Source organism: Magallana gigas, chromosome 4, assembly GCF_963853765.1.
Source record: "Magallana gigas chromosome 4, xbMagGiga1.1, whole genome shotgun sequence".
Lineage (NCBI taxonomy): Eukaryota > Metazoa > Mollusca > Bivalvia > Ostreida > Ostreidae > Magallana > Magallana gigas.
This window is the reverse complement of record NC_088856.1, coordinates 42,914,942-42,932,126: the sequence shown is the minus strand read 5'-3', so window position 1 is coordinate 42,932,126 and position 17,185 is coordinate 42,914,942. Positions and strand designations below refer to the sequence as shown.

Here is a 17,185-nt window from a genome sequence, read left to right as displayed (position 1 = left end):
TTGTTGGCCGTTTTGGGAATGTCACTGTGTAATACTTCGTATATTTTATCTGATCATCATCTTTTAAATTCCTCACGGATTGATATACTCAGTTTAGTGTTTTGATTTGATTTATTGAATGGGGATATACACGTACTGTTCGGTAGATGATTGATATCCTGTTAAGACTGGTCACACTCTGAATTAAACTGAATGGGGGCATTTTGAACAATAAGATTCAATGTGTGATAATTGTCAATTTTGACATAGATACGTCATCTGTCTACGTCACACCTTAATCTTGATCTGACATAGTTTTTTTTTTTTGGTGTGTTTTTTTTGCATGGTATTCATCTCAGATGTGTTTATTTTTATTTTGAACTGTTAAACCTTTGTTAAGAGTGGCATTTATGAGTCCCACAAATATTCTGAAGATATTTTCAACATTATTATAATGTGGATATCTTTTAAAGACGAAAATATATACGCGTTTGTATAAAAGAACAGTTTGTCATAGAAGAATTAAAATATCAAAATCCCATACACATTCACTGATTAATGTATCAAAGTCTCGGCGAAGCGTTAGTTTGAGTTCATTCATTCAGTGAAACAAAATTCCGAAAGACATCTTTCTCTTTTGCGTCTTGGATATCATACGTGTAAAAAAATTATATTTGGATAGCAGGCAAATGAAGAAACATGTACTAGAATGATTTCATTGTGTAGCTACTCAGAATAAACATTGTGTATCGGTTAAATCAGCCATAACTTTGCTAACATACCCAACCGTGTGGATTTTTAAAAGATTTGAATCACGTACAACCTACTTAGTGTAACACAGTGACATTCGCAAAACAACTAAAATATATTTTGAATCAAGTGTGGTTCATTCATATAGTGCAATTTTGTGATGGGATACTCCATCTTAATGTGTATTTAAAAACCTACCCTAAAACATCTTGTGCCCCTCTTTAGTTCACTGTGATAATCAGATGACAATACGTAGTTTGTAAAGCAATAGAGACTGCCTCTGCAGTGGGACACATTTGTGACGTCACACAGCTGATAACGGCGGAAACAGCCGAGCGAAAGGTTACTCTCAGTTAGGTTTGGCATCTTTTGAAATTAATTCCAGCTGAACTACAAATCCTGCAGACTTGGTTTTTTCGAGACTGTCATTAAAATGATCAGGTGAGTATTTTAATGAAATAAAAAAAAATTTGACTGGAGGTACCCTTTTAAATGTCAAACTAAATTGGAATAAAATGAAAGAGAATAGATTAAAAAAACAAACACTGATTATCCACCCTAAAATCTTAATACAACCGTTAAAACATCGCAAAAAGCCAAAAGTAAACATTTACATGCCATTGTACGATCATTGCACTCTCGGTATTGGTTTTAATGGCCTTTGCTTTAATAAATGATCGCTCAATTAAACATCCATGACTTAATCGTACAGAAAGATGCGATATGACAACAAGTATTATTATCCTTTCATGTTAAATACTGAAATCTGATTGGTTTAGACGCATTTAATAATTCGTTGTATTACCCTCAGCGTTAGCAACACACTTGGTAACGGGGAACACAACGAATTGTAACATGCGCGTAAATTATGCGCGTACTGTTGGCCATAGGTTTAGAAAAGCAGTGAAGTTTTTTTTTTAAATTAAGATATTCAGTATAATAAAATAAATAGTTCCTGTTTGGGAAGGTAAAAGATGAAATTGACACCCCTCGGAAACCATTGTCAAGCTCCGCTTCGGTTGACAATGGTTTTCTCGGGGTGTCAATTTAAACGGTTGCCCCCTAAACAGGAACTATTTACACATTGAGTTGTTCACCGATGGGTTGCTCTGAAGGGGATGTGATCGGCTTCGTAGCCATGCATCTTGACACGAGTTAGAGTGTCAGATGTTATCATCGTGAACAAGGGGGTTATTCTAACCCCATGACTGAATAAACGTAATACACAGCAAGTGTTTATTTTAAGTGGCTACAAATTGAGATTGTTCTGGTACATAAATCACGTTTCTAGTTTTGTATGGTTCTTTTCTTTTTTTTGGGGGGGGGGGGGCTTTTCAAAGTATAGTTGGTTTTATAATTAATAGTTTTTGATGCATGAAAGAAAATGATGAGAAAAGGAACTTTAAGATGTCTTTCAGAGACTTCCTTTTCATTAATGCAATGACCTCTAACCCAAACAGATTCATTTTTAATACATTACACGCGAGTCAATGTGTTGAGCCTAAAGCAAACGAAAATGTTATTATGTGTATGTGCATTCATTATATATTAAGTTATACTTCTTTAAAGCGAGCAATAAATGTTACGCGTAGCTCATCCGAAGGATGAACTCGCCTTTTCGCAAATTCAAAAACCAATCAAGCTCCCAACAAAGTGTTAGCGACAAGAAAAGGGCGTTTCTAAAACGGAAACCTATTTATTTCTTTGTGGAGATGCATAGCAGTTTCATCAGAGCAGTTCGCGAACGACAGTACTTGTATTTTAAAAGCAGTGGAGATTTGTACAATATACACTGTATCTATATAAAGTAACAAAACGTTTTTGTGTGATACTATTTTTTCCTAGATTTTGTGTGGGGTTTTTTTTGTCGGAAACAAAATGTTTGTACTTCAAAGTATCTTCTCAACGAGATATGTGTTGGTTTTTCTCGGATCTTTACTTCTGTTTTACGTTGCTATAATTTTTTCTTTTAGATCTGGTAAGTATTAAGAAAGAACCGGTATAAGCTAATCAACAAATTTCCTTTTTCTGTGTGTGTGAAGAATGTTGATTATTTTTCAAGTACGTTTTTAAAATAATTCTGCCTGCTCGAGATGGGGGGGGGGGTCGATGATTTTTTTTAAAACTCAACGCATGAAAACGTATTAAAACCTTGCAGTTTACACAAGAAATAATAATTTTTCGTTATTTACAATTTGGTCCATTTAAAGAATTCAACATATTTTAATTTGAAAGGAATTAACGTATTGATGGGATTGATGTCAGAAAAAAATAGATTTCAAATTTCTCTCTCTCTCTCTCTCTCTCTCTCTCTCTCTCTCTCTCTCTCTCTCTCTCTTTCTCAATGTGTTCAATTGGAGCACCTGAATAAGGGACAATGACAAAGTTGAAGCGTCATGAGATATAGAGGAGGGTGGAATGGAATTTCAACCATTTTGTTTTAGGTTGATATTTGACAAAAGAGTACACATTAACTCTATTCTAAAAAAGATGTGCATTTTTGTATATTTTGTTTTATATTGATACTGAATAAATAGTTCATGAATTACACATTAAATTACTCATCGAATGCACCTAGAATTTTTAAATAAGAATTTAGAATTTTTTTCCCCAACTCTTTTTGAAGCAAAGCAATATTCCTAATGTTTCAATTACTTTTTAGTAAAGAACCCAAGGGAGTAAGAATTAATAAAATATTTAATTTTTTTTTAAAGTATATGGGCCCGGCCATTTTTACTTTTAAGCTGCATATATTTTATGTCGTTTTAGTTATGGACCAGCTGAAGCTGAGCAAACTCAGGGTCAACTTCACGGAACTCCACGGGCTAGGTAGGTGTGATACACAGGTATCTCGGATGAGGTCTCAGGTGTTTGGTAAATGTATGTACATACAGGGCCAGGTAGATCATGGGCTTCATTGGATTCCATATATTTTTCATATATTTTATGAAGTTTTCGGAATGCCACTGTGTTAAATTTATAGTAAGTTTACGCGATCATTATCTATTAAAATCGACACGGATTGGAAATGTTAGCAAAAGTAGGAGTGATTTTACAGCTATACACAGTGTGGCTAAAAATTAAGATTGTTCCATTACACAAATTACAATTCTAGTTTATTATGCATGGAAAATATGTAAGATGGGAAAAGAGAGTTGTCTTTCAGAGATTTCTTTCTTATTGAATGAATGTCATCAAACTAACGCAACGCCGATACTTTGATGTATTAAGAAGTTTATGTGTATGTGAATGTCGATAAACTGAGAATACTTTAGTATTATTTTATGTTATACGCATCTATTGAATCAAAACACCTAAAATAAAAACTAGCTGTGTTTCGCATTAAATCGGTCATGGGGGGCTTTACATATAATAATGACCTTTCTACCTGAATGAGAGGGGAATTTAGGGTGGAAAGATGATGATGAGTGCGTTTTTATTTCAATTTTACTCTACATTTTATTCAAATTTAATTTTGAAATATAGAAATATATGGGGCTGATTTAATGTGTGATTTAATGAGAGGTATAGAATTTTTTAAGAGAGAGAGAGAGAGAGAGAGAGAGAGAGAGAGAGAGAGAGAGAGAGAGAGAGAGAGAGAGAGAGAGAGAGAGAAACAGGCAGTTAATAGATGATATTCGCATTTGAATCACAGAATTTTGGTGTTCTCTAAATGTAAACTTTAGTTTTCAAGATTTTTGAATCAATATTAGTTTTGGTGGTTTGGGATTTTTGCTCGAGTGCGGGGACGGGGTGAGGGGTTGGGGAGGGCTAGGAGTTTCAAATGTATAAAAATCTCATGCTAAAATGTTTACTATACGATCTGTATTTATTTTTTGTAAACGTTTTTAATGCATGTGTTGCTTAAATTTTTTTTGTTACACATTATTGGTGAGTTTTGTTTTGAAATTTTATGAAATTATTCCTTAATTTGATTTTCCTTAGAGAAAGACGTTTTGCTCTTATAAAAGAAGTATTTTTCACATATTGAACATCATTTTTTTCCTTAAAAAAGACGTAAAAAATAATGTTTCTTACACCGTTTATCGAGTAACTATTGCAATAAACTGATTTTGAAGCTTTTTACTCAAATACTTTTACATCTCAAACATTTAATAAGCAGGAATTGTATCCCTGTATTGTTTGCTGTTTTAAACTTTTTGATTGCAAAAAAAAAATGACTGACGCAAATAATAAACTTGAAACCTTTCCCCCATTTTCGCAAATTCTGTAAAAGGAAAAAAATGGATATATGCGTAAAACATACATAGGTTACTTAATTGTAGTTGTTATCGCTGTAGCAAACATTTAAGAATCGTTTGAATTGTATTATCCAATGATGTTATACTTTTGAAGCGTTGAACCATTCTTTGCGTTGTCAGTTGATTTGTATAAGTAGTTATCTCAGATTGGTGTCGTTCTGAATAATCGATCTCTTGCTGTCACTTCCATTGAGGATGGAATAAGACAGAAACTTGTATGCTGGTTTTGGTGCGTTTCTGTGCGATTCATTAGGGATATTCAGAACAGTGGTTTGTTAGTTAAGCGTTGCAGCAGTATAATATTACTTTTCTTGTTTACTGTTGATTACTTAAGATAAACATTAATTGGTTCAATTCTCAATCAAATCAAGCTTTATATCACATGCAATGAAATATTTGAAGATATTTATTAGAAAGGAGGGGGCAGGCAGCTCCTGCTAGCCATAATACGAATTGGATATAAAGGGATAAAAACATCATAAAAGGATGTAAGGGTTTCCTCAAAATGTTTCGGAAAAATATTTATGATTTAAGCAAAGAAAGAATGCTTTGATCTCTCTCTCTCTCTCTCTCACTCTCTCTCTCTCTCTCTCTCTCTCTCTCTCTCTCTCTTTTCATAGCCTTTATCAAACAAATTAAAAGTCGAAGGAAGAAAACATGTAAGCCGATAAGCATGGTAACATGTATACGAAATGGAAGTGTCAAAAGGAACGCATGAACGAAGTCTGTATTTTTTTCTCGTTCTACACAATGCTACCAAAGTTATCTGTTTTGTTTTGGGGGTTTTTATTTTATCTTGTTGATTGTATTCTATAAAATATATCAATATATACTCGATCGACCGTTTGTAATTTACTTAAAAGGCAGAAAAGGTGTCACAAAGTCAATTGAATTGAGAACTCATTGATTTTTTTACAGCGCAATTTGAAAATGCAAACACACGTTGTAAACACAGATTTAATGACAAGGAAGAGAACAAAACGATCTGTTTTAGGCACCATTGAAAAAAACCCAGTCACGTGTTAGTGATCTGTGGAAACATCGCAAACACAATGTTTCAAAAGAAGAGAATTTCAAAATTTTCAATGCGGAAACGTAGCCTATATTTTAACCAAAATGATTAAACGGGTTGATTCTAATTTTAGTTGATTGACCCGGGCTCGCAGTTTTACAAATCACGATTTTTTTCAACAGACACTCTATTACAGTCCGTCTTATATGAATAAATTGAGAGGCTCAATTGAACAGCAAAGAATTTCAATAGTCCCACTGAGCAGAGATAAAAGCAACATTAAAAGTGAATGCGTCTCTACGGGGAAAATTATTCTGAAAAGTTTAAAGCAGACTAAGTAACTTTCATTGTTATTTCTTCATATTTTTAGTTTTTCGAAAGTTTTCTGATCGATGATCTTCTGGCGATTACATTTTAAAAGTCTACAAATTACCAAAAGGCACTGGAAGAACTTTAATGGACAAATGCATGCAGAAGTCGGTATATATAGACATAGAAAAAGAGAAATAGACAGAGACAGACAGAAAGCCAGACGGACGAATTAGGTAGAGATATAGAGATAAATATATACATCTATTGTAGTACTAAAATATAAACCCCTTTTAAATATTTATAATGAACTGTATATGGTCACTTAACCCGGCAACACTTGACACAGGAAGAAGTAAATATGGTCTTATGATTTTATCAGCCACAAACTTTATTAATCAGCGACAACGAAGAATCGTGAATTGAGTTGTGTTTGTTTAACCTCTCTAAGGAAACTTCTTATCCACAAAATTACTGTGAAGATGTTAACTACTCTCGTCTTTTTTTTTTCGTCAATAAGTTTGACCTTTATGGCTCTTCAATACAAGACTTCAAGAGCCATTTTCCCTTCGCATCTCGTCGACTTACATATGTGTGTACTAAATTTGCAAAACTCTGAACCAGATCTAGGTATGGATAATATAAGTAGCTGATTTAAAAAGACGGGAGGGGGTTACGAAAAAGTACTACGGCATTTTAATTTTGTTGAATGCATTTTTTTTAAGACGAACAAATTTTTTGCATGATACTAGCTATTGGGTAAAATAGAATAATATTTTTTTATATCAATCATCTCTAACTTTTCTAACAAAATTGGGGATAAATTTGAATCAAAAACTTTGTTTCGTGCAATATTTCGTACAACATCTGACACTGGTCGGTTAACATTTGAATGTATATTGTTTTTTTTTTCAATATCGTATCTCTTAAAAGACAAGCTCATAAAGTCATCAGTGCGAAGTAGATAATCAAGGAATTTAATTCAGCGTTTTGCAAATCCCTCACAGTAAGATATCCCAACCTACAAGTAGCATTTTTTTTAAAATTTTAATTCGGTTTTTGCAAACTTTTCATTTATTTGCAACACTGGTTTTCAACTAGTGTCAAACCAAAAGTAGTTTTTGTATTTATCGGTTTTAAACTGAAACAAGTTTCTTTGACACTAAAAACCACCTCCGAGTGTGGTTTGGTGTTCAAGATAGCCGAAAGAGAAGTGTTCGAAGAGAGTTTTTGATACGCAAGTGTGGCACAGAATAAATTGAACGAAGCATATGGGTATCGCCCTAACGTTAAACCTACGTCTTTCAAAGGATCTACATGAATGATGGTACATGTATACTGTACTGACCGAAAAAACAATGAAGAAAAGAACGATTCCATTAATACTAACACTGAGAGTTACCCTTTGCAATTTACAACACGCAAACGACAAACATTGTCAAAATAAGTTCAGATATGCAAAAGATCATTTGTTTCAATCTGTGGGGTTAATTTCTACAGTTTGTTTTATTCACTGAGAAAATGTTATTGCCGCTTAAGCTATTTCTACCCTGTATTTTTTTTTCCTTAGGTATTAATTGATTATATATAAAAGTCCCTGAAGGTAAACATATATTTTGTCCCTAATTTTTTTTAAATTGTACATTTATTTTTAAATGCATTGATAAGTTTAATGCAATTTTTTTCCCAATGAAAACTTAAAAGAAGCTTATTAATTACAATATACGTACTCAAAGTGTGGAAATGACCTATGTGTCAGGCCCCATTTTACTTGGACATCCACTGTTACCCGGGGAATTAGCAGGAGGAGGAGCGGACGTGGGAGAGAAAATCCGACACAGAAGAAAAATACAGAAAAGTTGCCTCATTTTTCCTTCAGCAAGATAAAGATGTGATCAATTCATAGCTCAACAAAATTGTAAATGTTTTAATACTACTTTGAGCTTTAAATCGAGTCGGAGTTTCAAAATTCCAGAGAACCAAACCGACTTTAAATATGAACAATGAACTATTTGATTTTATTATACTTTCATGTTAAATGCTGAAATCTGATTGGTTTAGACGCGTTGATAATCCGTTCTATTACCCTCAGCGTAAGCAACGCACTTGGCAACGGGTAACACAACGCATTGTTACATGCGCGTAAATTATGCGCGTACGGTTCGCCATCGAATTCATGTTATTCCTATATAAAAGCAGTTATTAAAATTAAAATTAAGACATTCAGTAATAACAAAATAAATAGTTCCTGTTTAGGAGGGTACGAGTTGAAATTGACACCCCTCGAAAACCACTGTCAACCTCCGCTTCGCGTCGGTTGACAATGGTTTTTTCGGGGTGTCAATTTAAACTCTTACTCTCACAAAAAGGCACTATTTATATAAAGTTATATTTATCTTTCATGATTTTACGAGAAAACAAGCTTAGCTTCAAAAATGGTTTAGAACAGCTTTGAATAAAGCCAAACACATGTATTGCCGTACAGGTGCTTTGTTCGCTATATTACTATCGTCTAGGATTATATATTATATTATATTATAGATTATATACCAATATATATAACGCCAGTATTGTGTACATGTACCAAGAAATCTCGAGCTGACAGTTTGGAAGGGAAAATAATTTTTTCCCAATAAAACTTAAAAGAAGCTAATTACAACATACGTACTCAAAGTGTGGCAATGACCTATGTGTCAGGCCCCATTATAATTGTTAGTTTTTGTCATCACTTTGTGTAGTTGTGAATTCATTGAAAGATCTTCTCTTACATTTTATTTTAGTAGATGTAATAATTTCGCCTGTCTATTTCATTGTTGGTCACTCAGACACGGCTCTTTTAAATCAACAAGAGTTGTCTGGCTTTTAAGCTAAGACAACGTAATGGGTGCATATTTCACTTGAAATCTTAACTGGTTGTGACCCAAGAAAAAGATAGTTACATCCTAACGAAAATCCAAGGTCTTGTTAAAATGGCTTAGAGTCTATAACGTGTTCCATAACATGCATATGTATAAATTTGAAACGCCTGAATCTCCCATTGAGTGGACCAAATGATCTATCTATTGACATGTGTAAAACTGAATAAAATGATTTTTTTGTTACTTTTCAAAACGCGCTAGCGCGCGTTACTCAATTTGTATGCACACACCGCTGCAGTTATGAGACTGTATCTTTCAAAAAATAATGACTCAGTGCTTAAATAATCCACATATTGATATCTCGATAGCGATTTCATATTATAACTGAAATGTTCGACTTCTTTTTATGTTTGCATCATAATTTTCTTACATTGCAATAAGGCTTATTTAAACTGAGCGTGTTCAAACTTTTAGTTACTTCTTTTTAACCAGAGCTTTGTTATGGCAAATTTATCGTCAAATACCCATTTATACTTTGTTGATCAAAACAAAATGAAGAACTTAGTTGAACTGGCAGAGGGTCAGATTTGTTTATCCTTTTCATGAATTACTTTTAAAAGAATTAAAATAATTTTCGATTGTCTACATTAACGTTAACGCTTACACATGCATCGATGAACAATTTCGTGTGCTCATTATATGGTCTTCGGTTTCGTGTCTAAAACAATAAAAAACGATCAAACAAAGCAAAAAATCAAATTAGCTCTCTCCTTGGTGAACTGAGAATAATAAACAGTCATGTTAACTAGAAAATATCAATGGCGTTTGTCCATGAAAAGTAAGTGTATGCGAAACTTGTTTTCCGTTCCAGGTGTTACATGTTCATTTACCAACAATAGAGCGACTTTATTCAAAATTAAGCAAGATCTTAGCGATTTAGTGGTTTGGACAGAAAACACTGGGCAAAATTAAAAAATTATCTTAATTAGCTAAAAATGTTAGCTCTGTTACATTAAGATGTTGTATTTTAGGAGTAAGGAATCAATCTTTGGGTATTATGGGATGAAAAATTAAGTCAGGGTGTGATCAAACCCCTTATATGTCAAAATTTTAAACATTTCTGTTTTAAAACTCTAATGAAAGTGAAATATTATAAAGTTTGAAAATGAAAAACAAAATAATCATGAATGAAGTTTGTATGATTTTAATTGGAATCCACATAAATATGAAACTAAAATATTAAAAAATTCTTTTAAGGCAAACTGATGGATGAAATCCGACAAAAATCTGAAAATAGAAGTTGGTTAAAGAGATAAAAAAAGATATTGAATGAAATTGAAAAATTAAAAGAAATACTGAATTATTTCAAAAATCTTGGTTTGAAAGATCCGGTTTAAGAGTTGTCTTTCTTGATTTTACTTGGTCTCAAATATCTTGGGACCAATTTTCCAATTTAAAAAAATCACAAAGAGAAAATTTAAAAAAGGTAAAATTATATGCTAAAATGTAGGAATAAGGTTAGTAGTGCTTATGATAATGTTTGAATCTGAAAAATTATTTTTTGATGAATGCATTATATTTATATTTAACTCTTTAAAACAAAATGTGAGTAGTTACATTGCCTTTTACTTTTTTATATACAATACAAATAATAAACAACCATACTTATACTGCAAATGTTTTAAATTTCGGAAGTTGGATTCAATTAATACAAGAGATGGCACTACGGAACTTTAGTTTTATATTAATCATGCATATAGGGTTCAAGTGAAAATTATCTGCTCACCTTTATCGATAATCCGTTACATATTTATGATCGTCTGTTGCAGATGACTTGACAAATATGTATTGCCTTTCGCAGGGAAACAGTATATTATTTCGATTTCACGTTTTCTCTACATACCAGCTGATAATCAATGTTTGTTGAAAGCTTTAATCACGAAGGGAATTGACATATTTTCTAAGCGTTTTGGTGATTTCATTCTTATCTCATCTCCCTCGTTAGATGAGTTCAATTGAACGGTGTATAGCTATTCTGTACCACGACATAATGCTATCAATCCGGAACAAAATGTCGTTTCAAACGGATGTCAGACATATTGTGACGATGTAGCCTTCCAACTTAACAAAAACAGGACACGAGCCTTGTTTGCATGACAAAGAATTGTGAGCCCTGTATCTTGCTTATATCTCTACGACTGACTCTCAAATTCCATTCCTTAAGCATTGTAAATGATAAAAATGGAAAAATATAATTTGACCAAGATCGTGACCATCCCCTTTAATTTATTGAACTATACAAAATCGATTCTTAGTGTTATCATAGACAAAGACAGATGAAAATGTGAATATTTTAAGTATAAGGGATCATTTTAAAGCAATAATTGCGTGACCATTTTGGTCTATCATGAAGCCCTTCGGGCCTTTTTAGGACTCGATCACAACCAACCATAATTAATACCTCATAATACTGAAAGTGTGATTCCTTAATACTTATATTTTATTTTATATAATTTTCAGCAATTTTATAACATTGACTTGTTCACGTTATTTTTATTTCTTTGAATTATGCAAACCACGCTTGCGCTCCAACGGTACGTCATTGGCGTCGTTGATGTAATGTTTTGAACTATACGTGGTAAACAAAATTGGTTCGTAGTGTTATTACAGACAGAGACACAGGCAAATGTCAATATTCGGGGATATATTGCAGCGCCATGGCCTTTGAGCTTACTGGTGGTTCAACAAACAATATCTGATAATCAACAAATGTTTAGAAAAGTCTTGATGAATAATTTTAAACGGGGATAGCAAAGCCTTTAGACTACGAAACAAACTATGGAAACCCATAGTAATGATATACTTGTAAAGCCATCTCATAGAGCTCTTGTACACAAGTTAATGTACCATTGGTTTTTTTCTTTTTTTACTTATTTTATGGGTTTGTTAAGGTTGTTATTGTCGTTATTAGAATATTATTCATAGGTGTTATTCCCCAACCTGGGACCAAAGATGTCTTTAGTAAATGATGCTATGCTTGATTACCAAAATTTAGTCAAATTTTTTGATAAATTTATGTTTTACAGTCAAATGCAAAAATATGTTCTATACATGTAAAATTAAAATGACCGAAGTATATTAAGTTAATATGTTAAAATCAGTATTATGATTTGTTCATGTCTTTAGTCTGTCCGCCTGTCTTCTTATGTAATATTGCAAGAACCTACATGTACGTCACACAAATATTGCTCATGACTTGATGAAGTATTATGACTAAAACGCCTCTCTATCGAAGCTAAATGGTGGAAAACGTTTTAAAAGTACATAATTCTTGATCAGGGTAGATTTAAAAACTTTGATAGAGCAGAACAGTTGTGTTTGTGAACAGATTTTTATTGTTACAAAGAAGGGGAGTGTCCAAAGAAATTAATTATGTTATAACTCGTTTATATAAGATATCAAACATATGTAAATTAAGTAAAGAGCCATTTTCTTTCTGCTGTATTAGCATTTTGCATCTGGCATAGAGTTTAGGGGATTCTTTTTCCTAAAAAAACTTTAAATAATTATGTGAAAAAAGGCAAAAGTTGAACCACCTCCTGGTAATTTTTTTCTAGATTCCCGTCTTTTACACCCACATACATACGTGTATCATTATTTTTTTCACAAATATCATGGCATGCATTTCTTGCCCCCTCCCTTATAAAAAAAATAAGAAATCATTAGATGAAAAGCAAAACCGTCAGACTTTACCATATTTTAAGATTATTTCAAGGAGATTGATACTCTTTTGAAATTATAATTCCAAGCGTTTGTTGTTTAAAAACATCGTCATATGAATCTTAGCTACAAATATGTTTTCAATTACTACTGTACTTTTTTTTAAAATTACACTAATTTTACGGTATTTCTGGGGATATAATACGAGTACATGTACATGCAAGGGGTCCCAATCCTATAACTGAAATATTTTACGATGAAAACCAATAATAGAAATATAACTATATGCAATCTCGTGCGAGCAACGAGTATGTCTTCCGTGGAATTTTGAAAATATAACATACGATCTTAAAGAATTTTAAAACCCAAATCTCTAAATTAAAAAAGTTGTCATTACACACTTAATTGCAATTGTAAAGCGGAAAACCAAAATAAAAAAAATAGAAAACAAGTTCCCCCGTTGATCCTCTGGCATATCAAAAAAAAAAGTACAAAAAAGAGACATCTAAATGAGATATCCGAGATATCTAAACATGATAAACGCAATAGTCATTATGATTATTTACCATGAGAGTTTAATGCTGAGTTGAATTTTTGTAAAAATCTATAACATACTATCATTAATAAGAAAGTTTTAAAAAATACAATTTTGTTTGCTGCCGGTGACGGCTGGACATGCCGGATAAATCATTAATACCTTTTCTGCACATCTACATGTCTAGGTCTATCTTAGCAAAGCTTGGCTGCTCAATCAATTCCCGTTATTGAGTCTTGCACAGAAAAAATCAGAAAAGAATCTGAAAATATATGAGATATCTCAAAAGAAAGAAGCAATATTCATGTATTAACCATAAAAATAATATGCTGAAATTAAAAAAAAAGTCCGGAAAATTCAGTCGAAAATTATAAAAGTAAAACAGTAAAATTTTGTTTGTTTCCGGTGTTACGACCAGAAGTAACAGACAAGTTATCGATACGTAATCGGCACAAATTCATGACAAGTTCTATTATAAAGTAAAGTTTGGTTGCTTAATCACTTGATATTTTTAAGATCCCTTGCGTACAAAATCAGAAAAGAAACATATTAATTAGATATCTGAAATATCTCAAAGGAAGAAAAAGTATATTTCATTTGAAATGATCGAAAAAGTGCCTTAGATAGAATTGTTCATCAAGCCGATTTTTGGTTTCACTTCCGGTGACTCCTAAAGTGATGGACTATTAACTGATACTCTGTATCTATTTGTATGCACATTTGAATGTTAAGGTCAATTTTGTAGCAATGATTGGTTGTTCAGTCAGTAACCTTTATGGAGATTTCGCTCGGGCAAACTCAGAAAAATTAACATCTAAAACGATCTGAATAAATCTCAACAGAAGAAGTGCACTTTTCAAGTATTCAGCCCTGCAATGCTGTGTATTTTTAAAAAACAATCTGGAGAATTCAATTGAAAATTACAATAATAGAACAATAATAGAACATCTATTAGAATTTTGTTTGTAACCCGGTTAGGGGCATAAACTAGCCAGTGCACAAGAAATGTTTAAATTTTTATCCTCAAATGTACAAGATGGCCGCACATCCCCCTTAAACATTAAATATTAAAGGTTCCGCCGTACCATTTTACGGGGCGGACCTTACATTATACGACACCGGATCATATTACGGGCCGTACCTCAGGTTATACGACACCGGACCGTTTTACGGGGCGGACCTTAGGTTATAAGACACCGGACCATTTCCGGGGCAGACCTTAGGTTATACCACACCGGACCATATTACGGGGCGGACCTAAAATTATACGACACCGGACCATTTTACGGGTCGGACCTAAAATTATACGACACCGGACCATATTATGGGGCGGACCTTAGGTTATACGACACCGGACCATCTTACGGGGCGGACCTAAAATTATACGACACCGGACCATATTACGGGGCGGACCTAAAATTATACGACACCGGCCCATATTACGGGGCGGACCTTAGGTTATACGACACCGGACAATTTACGGGGCGGACCTAAAATTATACGACACCGGACCATATTACAGGGCGGACCTAAAATTATACGACACCGGACCATTTTACGGGGCAAACCTCAGATGATTCGACAATGTGTGAGGGTCCCATTATTGCCATGAAATATGTCATGTCAAAAACTTTAAACTAATGTTTAATTCTGGATAAGATTAACATGCGCTGACGTAAAAAAAAAGAAGGATAAAAGCCTCTCAGTTTAGTTTCTCACTTTATTTCAAAATAAACAATACTAGGTTAAAATTGTTGTTCTATTGTAATCCAATACATTTTTAACGTCTGCTTTACGGCAACGAAAGACTCGGTAGAGCAGGCCATGGTTTTTTTTTCTTACTCCATTTTTTAAATTTTTTATTTTTTTTTATTTTTTGCGTTCTGAAATCTTGAACAGATAATGTTCAGAAACACAACACACGTGGCATCTCTCAAGAGAAAGAGAGAGTGAGAATAAGAACGAGAGACAAAATCCAATAACATCGCAGATTAAAAAAAAACAGTTAAAAAAAACATTGCTATTTCTCGCTTATTTGACCCTGCTTCGTGATATAAATCCGCTGTGTGGTTTGTGATGATCTAATCTGCTAGCATGCCCCCGGAAAGTGTCTTTCGCTGTTTCGTCACTTTCTTTGGAGCAATTGTCTTATTCTACATATTCCAAATGATACGAGGTAAGAGGGTTTTTTGCTTTTACTTGCTGCTATATTTAATCAAGCTTGGGATGTCGATTTTATTGGAATTTGAGAAGAAGTGGGTTTTCTAACACAATGGCTTTAGCTATTGATGTTTACCAAATATACGGCGGCTGATGAAGCTCTAAAAGGATATCTATATTGGCTGTATAGTTGTATTAGCAGAATAAGAAAGGTGATGTTTGGTTTGAATGCATTGTGCAGGCACGTAGAAAAATCTAGACAAGGAAAAAAAATGGGCAACAAAAGGGAATTTCACAAAATCCTGAAAATCCTAATCCATGGGGGGGGGGGGGGGGGGGTAGATCTTTTAACTTCAATTTCAATGTTTACTTCCTTATTTTAATTCAATTTTTCAGATGGTCCCATAAAAAGGGGGGGGGGGCAACTCCATGTTAATTAAATTTTTTATATGTATATTTAAGAGAAATCTTTGTTTAAAAAAAACCCGCCCGATGCAACTTGCCTGTTGCGCATGTTGACTATGTGCTCTTTTGAACTAACTTTTGGGAAATGTAACAAAAAATCATTGGAAGAAACTATTCAAGAAAGCCAAGTACTCATATGGAACAGTTTTGACAACAGGGAATCACGTTTTTTCTACAGGTATTTCTACAGTGCGTAATCGAATTTAATTACAGCATAAAGTATCTTTGAGCTAATTCCAAACAGATTGGCTGGTTGATTATTTAAGAACAGACACTTTTCGTGAATGGGTCAAGAGCACATTAGAGTAAATTTGAATGTTACATGTATCGGGGGGGGGGGGGGGGGCACTCCAGTCGTTCTTTTACCAGTCGCACATTGTTTCCCATAAAACAAAGGGGGTTTTTAATCTTAGAACAAGCAGGAATACATATTTTTCCATTGAGAGGGGGGAGTTCTGAGGTAGGATTCAGTTTGTCAGGGGGTCCCGAGGCCTATATCTGAAACCTTTGCAAATAAGAGTTAGTGTAAACTTTCTAGAAAAATGGGTAACTGACACCCCACCTCCCCCACCTCCCCCGCCCCCTCAAAATGAACTACGAATCAATTTTTTAATGTATAGAATTAGTCCAATATATTTCATCAATGATTATTTAAATGATCAATAGCACAATTGCTGTAAATTACGTAAATGTAAGTAATAAGGAATAATTATGTAAATACTATGAGATAATCAAATATGGTCGGGCGTACTTTAATCCAATAAAGCACTTCGTAATAATAATATTAAAAAAAATTGTTACAATTTTTCCCGGGGTGGAGGGGTGGGGGTCAGAGGGTGCTATTTTTTTTGCCGTTGGGGAAGGGTGTAATCCGAGGCTTTTTCGGTAATTATACAATGGGATTTCAATACGTTTAATATAATATTTTTTTTGGGGGGGGGGGGGAGGAAGGAGGGGGTGCTCACCCCAAGAGCTTCTCTCTATGGATTCGCTTAACAATCGGGCTGTATTGAGACACAATTGTCTGCTATTAAAGTGGCCATGAAAATATTCCAGTTATATAAGGATGATTTAAAATGTGTTCAGCGGCCTTTATGGGTTTTTCTCGGGACTTTCAAGTTTTCTTTGGTTTTTT

The 17,185-nt window shown here is 33.5% G+C and overlaps 1 protein-coding gene across 9 annotated transcripts in view; it reads left to right on the top strand.

Moving 5' to 3' along the window:
- The window catches only part of LOC117680643 (carbohydrate sulfotransferase 1), a 165,338-nt gene that overhangs the window by 1,050 nt on the left and 147,103 nt on the right, over positions 1–17,185 (top strand). For 5 of the 9 annotated variants that reach the window (XM_066082517.1, XM_066082508.1, XM_066082509.1 and 2 more), the window contains exon 2: positions 3,499–3,558. In XM_066082517.1, the coding sequence (XP_065938589.1) occupies positions 3,499–3,558 (60 nt within the window). Of the gene's footprint in view, positions 1–546; positions 1,171–3,498; positions 3,559–17,185 lie in introns of those variants that run through there. The other 4 variants (XM_066082515.1, XM_034450230.2, XM_066082514.1 and 1 more) reach the window with 4 other exon arrangements.